Here is an 11227-nt window from a genome sequence, read left to right as displayed (position 1 = left end):
TTTCAATTAACCCCACCTGTGTTTACCGGCCAGGTTCGCACAATAAACTAACTAACTCAGTAGCTTTCCAGAGTTACTAAGAGTTCAAATAAATAATGTAATGACAGTTCCTGGCAGTGCCCATTGTCCTGAGAACAGAGTACTTATACATCTTCCCCCACCATCGCTTCTTCCCTGTTCTACCATTTTGGAGCTAGAAAGGTAAGTATTGCTTAATGATAGGTTTGGTGGCTATTTGGCTGGGCTGCAGCAAAGGGATCATTTACATAATGGTGATTAGGCAAGAATTCATGTGTTTACTTTTGAAAGACACAAGAACCTTTCTTCAAAAGAAAGTTGGAAACCCCGCATGTAGAATCGTGAAAACAGAGCTGCTCTCGGTGGTGTTGGGTGAGAAGATAGAAGCCCTTGCAAGTGTTGGTATTCCCAAAGGGAATCTGTCTAATATGCCTGACTCCTGTGCTCACACACGGAAACCACTGCCCTGGGGAATTTTTTTCACGTCTGTAAATGATGTGGCTGTCTTTTCAGCAAGTCAGGGGAGGAGGAGGCACATGAGAGTGTCTGATAAGCACTGCTGGAAGAATGATCTAGATGGATGTCTTTCAGGTGTCTCCTTGTGAGCGGTGCCGCTGTGAAGCCAGTGGAGAAGTGCTGTGCGCAGTGTCCGCATGTCCTCAGACAGAGTGTGTGGACCCCGTGTACGAGCCTGACCAGTGCTGTCCGATCTGCAAAAACGGTATGTGAGACATTGCTTCCTGAGAGTGTGCCTCCCGCACACAGTATGCCCATGTAGTGTTCACACAACTTCCCATTAGCTGAGGAAAGGCCAGACTTGTGGATATAAGACTTTAATATGTGTTCACATGAACTAAAGCATGCATGCGCACGTGTATGTGTGTGTGTGTGTGTGTGTGTGTGTGTGTGATTTGAGGCCTTAGGGTACAATCTAGAGTTGTTCTAGTGAGGCATGACATTTTCTGTTATTGGTGTCAGCCATGTATGTCCTTTGGAAGTTAAGAAGTTCTTTCAGGGAGAAATTTAATTCCACCATCAGGAGAATCATTTATTTTAATTTAGCATTGTTTGTTCTTACAAAGCAGTGGCGGTATCTCTTTTTGCAAGACAATTCAAACATGCTGGTTGGACTCATTTCCGTTTCATTAACAAGTGAATTAAACTTGGAACATAATTGAATATTTTTCATAAGCAAATTAGGCAGGAAGAAAGCTCCCTTTTATTGCCAGAGAGATTGGAGGGTGGATCAAAAACCTACATGCATTATTAAAAAGAGATCACAGGATGTCCTTGATCATAACTGATGTAGGTAAGGTGCTTCTTTTTTCTTGGGTAAAGAGACTTTCTTAAACTTGGGATCTGGAGTTGTTCTGGATACACTTTAAGAGGATATTTGACCCAAATGTGGTCTCAGAATTCATACTTTAACTACCAAGTATTAGAAGACTTTCCCTGGCAATAGGGATTGGACTCTTTATTTGTTGTCCCAAGGCATGAAGCTAGGACTCTTCAGAGATCTCAACATACTCTAGTCATCAGAGTCTGAGCACCTCCTGGAATTGCTGGTTAGTGAAGTGTTTCATGTACCCTGCTGTTAACCACTGGTTTTCTGGATAGTATCCACTCAGCAGTGCCTTTAAAAATGAACTGGTAATCTCCCAAAGATCACAGCCATTGAGACGCATAGGGAGTGCAGTTCCACTTTACAAAGAGTGCCAGAAGTAGGAATGGACGCAAAGATATTTGATTTTAGTTTTTGACCATTTCAGAGAAAGAAGAGGCTAATTTGTGAAATTTTCAGTTTTTCATTTTTGGGGTCACTAGACCACAGCTTGATAACCATGTGATGTGGGCATTATCGAGCGGTTGGCTGGGGGTCATCAGAGACATTGGATAGGTAGTCAGATAGGGGTGCTATTCATATTCCAGGCAACTCTGAGAGTCATCTCTGCCAACACTGTGTAGGTTCGGAGCCTTTACCAATGTATCCACAGAGCTGGATTCTCGGCAACAGATCATAGAATTTTTAAAATAAATAATCGGGAAAAGAAATAAATGTTTATTGAAGAGGGATAGAACCAAATGCACAAGATCACTGATGAAGGAGTGTCATAATTATGACGACAAGATCTTCCAGTCCTTTGAATGTGGCCATGTCAAAATAAAGCTATGGAGTATGTTTTGTGTGGGGTTTGCATTTCATCTGTATCTATTGATTATGGAAAAGGGAAACCAGAATGTATGGTTCTGGTTGCAAAGCTTTGCAACCAAAAATGCCTTGAATATAAATAAATGATCACAAAGCAAATACAACTTAATATATTCACGTTGTTGACTTGTATAGATCAATCTCCTAAAGTTATTCTTTTGATAAAATGGTTGTGTTTGTAGCAGTGCCCTTTGTTTTTGTTTTCCCAGAGATATAAATAGTGACTCTTATATTGACTTTCAAGAATTCAGGTTTTCCCTGGTGATGGATGTACTTCAAAGGCCTCAGGACATAGTCCCTTCAACTCACTTGGTTTTAAATGTGCTTGTGAACATTAAGCAAGGCACAATGCTCCCAGGGATGACTATTAGACATCAGAAGGCCTCCCTTCTGTGTGTGTATGTGCATTCTTATTTTATGGCTATAAAGAAAGAGATTTAATAAAAATAGGGCCTTGGTATTAAAATGTGAGAGCCTTGTAGGGATGTATGACTAGATGTATGATTCCATTGCACTGAGGAGGATACCTTTTGAATATGGATTAAGTGATTTTCTTTTTAAGTTTCATCCTAATTTAAAGGCGAGGCAATCGTGTCACTTAGCTTCATTAATGTCTGTTGGGATTATGGGGATCAGAGAAGAAGTAGACAGAGAGGCTTGAAGGGTCCACGTTGAGGTGTAGCATTCAATACACCTGGGGAAGCCCTCAGGTGGTGCAAACCATTAAGTACCCAGCAGCTAACTGAAAGGATGGATGCTTGGGTCCACCCAGGGATACCTCAGAAGGTTCTGGCATTAACTTTTGAAACAATTAATTATTGAAAACCCTGTGGAATATAGTCCTATTTGGAAACCCGTGGGGTTGTCATGAATCAGAGATGGCCAATGGCAGTTGGATTCCACTGGCTGGTAAGGAACCTGAGTTGACACATTGAGTTTGTTAGCCCACTGTTAGTACTACCCCTGACTGTGGAGATGGGATGGGAAAAATACCTCACTGCTTTTCAAGTGGCACTTAGTGTATAGCTTAAACACAAATTGCTCATGTACTCAATGTCTTAGGTATCCAGAATGTTTAATCCTCTTATCAATCATGCTTTAAAACCAAATTGTAGAATTAATTAGCTAAAGAATCCTTAATTTGGATTTTTATAAAAGATAAAGAGATACAATTTAATTTGCCAAGCTTTTTAATGTGTGTTTTAATTTTGGAAAATTTTTAAGGAAAAATTGAATGAAAAGTACCATGAACACTTCACTAAATCTATCTATTGTTAACATTTTGCCTTCTCTGATTCATCTTTCAAGCTCTCATTGTCTCTCTCTTTCCATCTCTGTTGAACCAAGACCATAATTTATGTACTTACTTGTTCTCTTCTATAACATACACAGGACAGTGTCTACCACCACCATTAAACTTACCAAGTAAAGTTCAATATTTCTATGCCTTTGTGTCTTACAAAATATACCCATCTTAAAATTTAAAGCCAGAGAACTATGTTTAAAAATATATTTGAGTTAATTCTTTAACCTGTGTAAATATATTAAAACTTTATAATGATCTAGTCATTTGCTTTCATTTGTATTCTCTTTTGTCATTTAGTGTATAATTTTATTTTTTAAAGAACTAAAAATTTCAAAAGTAAAATCTGTAAATAAGATAAACTCAGATTCTGATATGTTTCAATTTGTATTAATGGTTTTGGATTTGAGGAGAATGTTACTGGCTTGATAGTTAACTTGTAAATGCTCTTCTGTCACCTCTATTCTTAGAGTTATCGAGGAGGAAGATGGCATATTGTGATGGCATATTACTATAGATTCTTATGATTTTTTTAAGACTTTCATCTTCCCATTACATAAGGACATTGTTAAAATTAATATAATTACAGGAAAGCATCGACAGTATCTTACATTCAGAAATACACCTAAGAAGAAATGTAAATTTATCTATTCAGGAAAGTATTGCTAAATTAGCTGTAAGGTGTTCACCAGATAGAACTCCGCTTTCAATGATCACTTGTAATAGGGTATTCTGACCTTGAAGTGTAAAATACTGTTTGGGATTCTTAGTCTAAAGAGATTTTCTTGAAAAACAAAGATAGTTTCTGTAAGAAATGAATCCTCTTATAGTTTACTGAGTTTAACGAATAATATATAAATTCTAATCATGCCTCCTCTAAGAGAAAACAATATTTTGATAAGAAAAATGATATGTCTGATATATCACAGATTAGAGGACATTAAAAAAAAGAATGCTTTATATGAAATTAAATGCTTGGATAGACTTAGCTTGAGTGAAATATAAAGGTTTTAACTTTTGATCTCAGCAGGCTGGCCTTTGCCCCTCACACGCTAATGCCTTGACATATAGAATTAAATAGCTTTTTCTCCCAACAGAGGGAAAATTACAATTCCATTGCTAGCTGCCAAAGTCACTTGCATCAAAGTAGCAAAGCTTTGCAGCCAAAAATGCCTTGAATATAAATAAATGATCACAAAGCAAATACAACTTAATAAATTCACGTTGTTGACTTGTATAGATCAATCTCCTAAAGTTATTCTTTTGATAAAATGGATGTGTTTGTAGCAGGGCCCTTTGTTTTTGTTTTCCCAGAGATATAAATAGTGACTCTTATATTGACTTTCAAGAATTCAAGTTTTCTCTGGTGATGGATGTACTTCAAAGGCCTCAGGATATATTCCCTTCAACTCACTTAGTTTTAAATGTGCTTGTGAACATTAAGCAAGGCACAATGCTCCCAGGGATGACTATTAGACATCAGAAGGCCTCCCTTCTGTGTGTGTATGTGCATTCTTATTTTATGGCTATAAAGAAAGAGATTTAATAAAAATAGGGCCTTGGTATTAAAATGTGAGAGCCTTTTAGGGATTATCTATTCTCAAAAGCTGGATATGATATCCTGAGGGGTATATGATGTATGCCCCAAACACAAATGCACTAGATATAAAGATCATTTAATGCCCTGAAGTACCCAGTGCTCTTTGACAATAGTTACTTATAACTTTATTTTCACAAGGAAATAGATATTAATAGAATTGGGGAAATGGTTAGAAATGTTATAAAGATAAACATTGAACCTTCAAATTCTTGGAAGTAACTTAATGGAAAATATGTGAGAGACAAGGCCTAAGAAAAGTCAAAACTTTGTTTTGTTCCATTTTCCTATGTCTATTAGAGGGTAGAATGATAAAATCATACTCAAACCTCATAGTGGTTGGACAGATATGAATGGTTTGTTTAGGAAAAGGTTTTTGGGTGTGTGGGTGCATATAAATTATTCAAATCATTTTTGGGGGGCCTCAAAAGAAGACTAGCTTCATCGAATTCACCATTGACTTTTTCCAATGAATAGATAAGATGTCCTTACTGGAAAAGCACAAAGCTTTATTTAAAGAAACTAAAGAAGACTTAAATAAATATAGTGATATATCATCCTGGGTAGCCCAATGTTTAAGGGCTTTAGTACTAGCAAAGGATTGGTTGCTTAAGCTTGCACAGGGCTGCCTCCAAAGACGGGCTTGCGGTTTTGCTTCTGAAAGTCACAGCCTGGTCAGCCTGATGGATCCGTTCTGCGACATACACAAATGGAAACCAGGGGTTAGAATCGGCTCAGCCACAATGAACAAAATCAACCATGTTCATGATAGGAATGCTCAATATTCATCCACTCTCAATCTGCCCCAACTGATTGATTGATGTAACATAATTCCAGTAAAACATCAAATTTTGAGGCATTTGCTAATCTGATTCTAAAATCTCCATGGGCAATATTGAGCAAATGAATTCTTGAGGAAGATGAACAAAGTGGGATATTATACACTGGCAAATGGCATAGAATACAAGAAAAATTAACGTATTGTGATATTGTGTGTGTATGCACATGGACAAATAAAACAGAATGGATTCAGAAAGATCAAATATATGAGTAAGCTGGTGCTTCAGAAGTACAATGGAAAAAAATGTTGCCTTACCGATAAATGATTAATTGGATAACCATATGGAGGAGATAAACATCTTGACTCTTAATATTCTACAAAAACAGGAATTCAAAGTACATTTCAGATCTAAGTATGATAGTTAAAACAATAACAATTTTAGAAGGAAACAAGGAAGAGCATTTTTGTGACTTTGAGAAGACAAATGTTCATTTAAAAGGACAAAACTATATACTTTGAAGTAAAAGATGGTAACGTAAACTATATAAAGGACCTTTAAAAAGAATCTCTGTTCATCGAACAACATCATTAAACTTAGAGAAAGACATTTAACAGTATACACTGGTAATAGTGGAGAAGTTGTCTGTAATACATTTAGTGACAAATGACTGAGCAGCTCTAACAAATGAATATGGAAAATACAAATAGAAAAATGGGCAAATAATTTTGAACTTGAGCTTAAAAAGAGTATATTCTGGTAAACAAAAAACAAATGGCATCCAGTGAGGTTCAGAAGATAAGATTGGCTTTGCCTTCTGTAAGTTTCAATGTCACTACAATTTTCAAAGTATATGCTGAGCTGTTGGGATATGGTCCTTGCATTTCTCATTCTGGGGCTATAGTTACAGAGTATTTGAAATCTCAGTTTCTTTGGGTATCTTCTGTATTTGTGCAGCTTGGAATAGAACCTGGCACTTATGTTGGCTCATATGAGGGGCTATCCAAATAAAACCAGAAATTTTTTCAAAGCTATGAGCTTAAATTTTTTTACAAAACAACCTTATCACCTTCAAAGTACTCTCCGTTGCACATAATACATTTATCAAATCTTCAATTCCATTCTTGGAAACATTTTTCAAACTCATCTCTTTGGATAGCACTTCCCTCATTTTTTTCTTTAACGTTTCTGTACTGTCAAATAACTGTCTTTGAAATCCTTCTTCATTAGTGGAAACAAAAAGAAGTTGCACTGAGTAAGGTCAGGTGAATAATGTGCGTGGGGCGAGAGAAGCATGCTGTTCTTTGCCCCAAACTGGTGCACTGAGATGGCTGCGTGAGCAGATGCTTTGTTGCGGTGGCAAAAGCATTCCTCTGTCTGCCACAAATCAGGTTTTTTACTCACAATGTTATGCAATCTTTTCAGAACCTTTATAAAGAAAGCTTGATTAACAGTCTGACTTGGTGGAACAAACTCCAAATTTACTATTCCCCTCACATCAAGAAAACAAATGAGCATCATTTTGATCTTTTATTTCATTTGATGAGCCTCTTTAGAAAAGGTGTTGATGGCGTCTTCCACTGTCTTAATTGATGTTTGCTTTCAGAGTCATAAGAGTAGCACCATGTCTTGCCACCAGTAATGACCTTGGAAAAAAAAGTCTGGGTTGCTTCAGAGCTGTTCTTTCAAAGCAAGACATGTTTCCACTCTATGCTCTTTTACCTGTTCAGTTGGAACCCAAAGCACAAAAATCCCAGTGACCCGTCTATTCCCAAATCTTCCATTAAAATTTGCTGAGGAGAGCTCCAAGATAGTCCAGATAACTTCATTATCTCTTCAGTGATCCATTATTGGTCTTTGAGCACAAGTGGATGAATGTTGTCAACATTTTAGCCCGTTCAGCAAGTTGACGGAAGTCTAGAACAGGGTTTGTTATCAATCGACATTTCACCTTTTTTGAAATGAGAAATCCATTAGTACACTTAAGTTTTCCCATAGCACTGCCCTTGTAAGCTGTGTTCAATATTACCGCAGTCTCTCTGGCATTTTTCCAAAGCAGGAAACAAAATTTTATAGCTGCATGCTGTTCTCTTAAATCAGCCATCACAAAAATCCAGGATCGAGCAAAACTTCTTTTACAAAAAAATTCACTATGACCAGAGAGAACCTTCCCAGGTGACACCACTGGGTGCACTAACTCAGAGCAAGTTGCTGGATGCTTGTCTAGAGGGAAAAATATGTATTACAGAAGCTCTGCCCCATGTAGCTTTTTTCTTTTTGGGGGGATACCCCCTCGTATGTTAAACTGATGCCTTTTCTTTTTCTTTTTTCCCCCCATCATTTTATTGGGAGCTCTCATGGATATTATAACAATCCATAATTAAATTAGATCAAGCATAAGTGTACAATTGCTGCCATCATCATTTTCACAACATTGTTTTTCTTCTTGAATTCTTTGATATCAACTCCCCTTTATCCCCTCTGTTTCCCCCTTACCCCCAGGAATCCTTATTATTATAATTATTATTATTATTTTGCCATTTCTTACACTAGCCAATGTATCTGTTCACCTACAATTCTATTGTTCATTCCTCTCAAGTGGGGTTATATAGTATCATTGCTATCAGTTTCTCATTTTCCCCCTTTCCCTCCCTTTCTTCCTGTACCCTCAGGGAATCATTACTCCCATTACTACTTCTGAAGGGTTTTTATATCTTGGATTTCGTGCATCAAGTGAACTTATTTATACAAGTGTTCATGAGGGGTCATGGGAATAGGTATCAGAAATTCAAAAGCAAGCATTCAAATTGACATGGAGCATAGATAAAGTGGAGACAGTGTAGACCCTAACTCTACTTATAACACAATTGGACAGTCCTTCACAGTAGGGCCACATGGAAGGAATGATATATCCAGGGTGCAGTATAGCACCAATGAAACATAATTGTCCTCTAGTTATTTAATATTTCCTTCCCCTACTATTATGGTCTTTGTTTGACCTCATTCATCTTGTGAAACTGTATATGATGCCTTTTCTTACTAGTAGTTTCTACTTGCTCTATTTGAGTTTTACTTGTTCAACTGAACCTAATGTGAAACAAAGAAGCAAGAGAAATAAGAGGCAAAGCTATACCATTTTGTATATAACAGTACTCTAATCACAGAATTTTCTCTTTGAGTGTTAGATATTTGGGCTACCACCACTGACACCATACTATTTCACTTCCACGTAAGAATCTGACCTGAACACAAAGTCATGAAAGAAGAAAGAAAGAAAGACAAAGTGAATTTAATGTTGTTTACGTTAGTGAAATTAATATATTATTAGCCTGAAGTACATTGCAACAATATGGATATTATAATTCTAGAGAAATTACTAAGGAAATCAATAAAGGAATTGAAAATGATACCCACACACAAAAATTTATTTAACTTAAAGAAGACATCTACAAAGAAAAATAAGAACAAAAGTGACAAGAAGCATATAGAAAACAAGTAGAAATATATCTATGTTCAAAGGGGAGGTAGATGATTAAATGGTTGTAACTAGAAATCTTAAAGACCAATTTTATAATTCTTAGTAAAATTATACATAAAGTCAGCAAGGATGTAGATGTCTTGACTGACACTATGAACTCAATTATAGTTGACATATATGAACTCAATTACTGAAGAATATACTTTCTTATCAATGGCAGATATACATTCTACAGAGTCAAACATATCATAGAACATCACACAAGTCTATGAATTTAAAGAACTTAATCATGAAAAGCATGTTCTTCATACTCAATTCAACAAAGTTAAATTAGAAACAAACAACAGAAATTAATTTGGGAAATTTGCAAATACTTAGAAATTAAGTAGTGAATTTTAAAAGAACGTACAAGTCTATGAAGAAATCATAAGAAAACTAGAAAATCCTTCGAACTGATGGGGAAAAAGGAGCAGGTCACTTCAAAATACTGCGGGTGATGCTAAAGCAGAGCCTAAAACAAAACCACTTCTCTGCCATCAAGCTGATTCTGATGCACGGTCAACCTATGGAGGCTTTCCAGAGCTGTAAAACTTTCTCATCTTTTTCCGGAAAGCCATCGATGAATTTGAATCACCGACCTTCTGGTTATCAGTCCAACACTTACCTGACAGTGTTTTATACACTTATTAAAAAGAAAGGAAACCCTAAAGTCAATCATGGAAGTTTTCATCTTATTGTTAAGTGCTGTCAAGTCAATTCTGACGAATAGTGACCCAGTGTGACACAGTAAACTGCCCCTTAGGCTGAAATCTTCATGGGAGAATATGACCATGTCTTCCTGCTAGTAAAGTGTTGGTCTGTAGTCTAAGCTTCATAAACTGTGGATTGTGACTGAATGTGGGAGTCATGGAAAATCAGGCAACAGTAAATGGCTTCTGAGGAGGCAACAACCAAAAGAAATTAAAAATCAAATGTACAATGCACCTGAGGTGTTTCTGGCATTGCTTGCCTATGTTACAAATTTCATGGCTGAAAAGGAGATGCAAGGGGGGAGAGGGGGGTGGGGAAGGTTAGGCATCCCTTCTCTAGAAAAGCCAAACCATTTATAACACAGTTGCAGAAGTGCTTCAGTCCGTCTGGCTCAAGTCTGTGTGTTTCATGTTAAGCTGGGATATTTTCCTAATGCCTCTACTTTCATTGCATCAAGGCCCTGACTTGATTAAAAAGGTAGCACCACCTTATGCTTCCCACTCCTGCTTGGCTGCTTACAGAAGATCGCATCATAAAGTTGGTTATATTATGTTAGCTCTCATCATGGGAGGTTTCAAGTCCTGCCAAGTTGACACAAAACCTATCACAGTTGGGCTTAAACTACCAACATTTTGGTTAGCTGCTGGGGAAGACGAATGAACAAGGAAGTAGGAAAAATACAGACTGATAAAGGCAGAGGCAGATGAATCCATGTCAGCAAGTAATGTGTCAGGCCAGTGATAACTCCCAGGGCCAGCTGGTCCAGGAGCCAGGTACAGTACCTAGACCAGCAAGAAGTAAGCCATGTTCTCCATTGTATCAACATATAAAAATATAAGCCACACCCCACAAAGAAAATGTCTTTCATTGTTTCAAGGCAGCACTCCACCTTATTCTTCCCATGTCTGTGTGGCTACTTACAGAAGATCTCATCATAGAGTTGATTATGTTGTGTTAGATATCATTTTAGATTTCAGGTCCAGCCAACTTAACACAAAACATATCATGGGTGGGTTTAAACTATCTACCTTTTGGTTATCAGATGAGTATTTAACCATTAAAACCACAGGACTCCTTTCTTCCACCTTCAGCA

At 37.0% G+C, this 11227-nt stretch overlaps 1 protein-coding gene across 1 annotated transcript in view; it reads left to right on the top strand.

The window, feature by feature from the left end:
• Positions 1-11227, top strand: part of VWC2 (von Willebrand factor C domain containing 2) — a 133862-nt gene that overhangs the window by 28684 nt on the left and 93951 nt on the right. The window contains exon 3 of the mRNA XM_045286289.1: positions 610-739. Within this exon, the coding sequence (XP_045142224.1) occupies positions 610-739 (130 nt within the window). The remainder of the gene's footprint in view (positions 1-609; positions 740-11227) is intronic.

This window comes from Echinops telfairi, unplaced genomic scaffold (genome assembly GCF_000313985.2).
Source record: "Echinops telfairi isolate 266 unplaced genomic scaffold, ASM31398v2 ScPeMD7_7;HRSCAF=31, whole genome shotgun sequence".
Lineage (NCBI taxonomy): Eukaryota > Metazoa > Chordata > Mammalia > Afrosoricida > Tenrecidae > Echinops > Echinops telfairi.
This window is presented reverse-complemented; position numbering and strand designations above follow the sequence as displayed.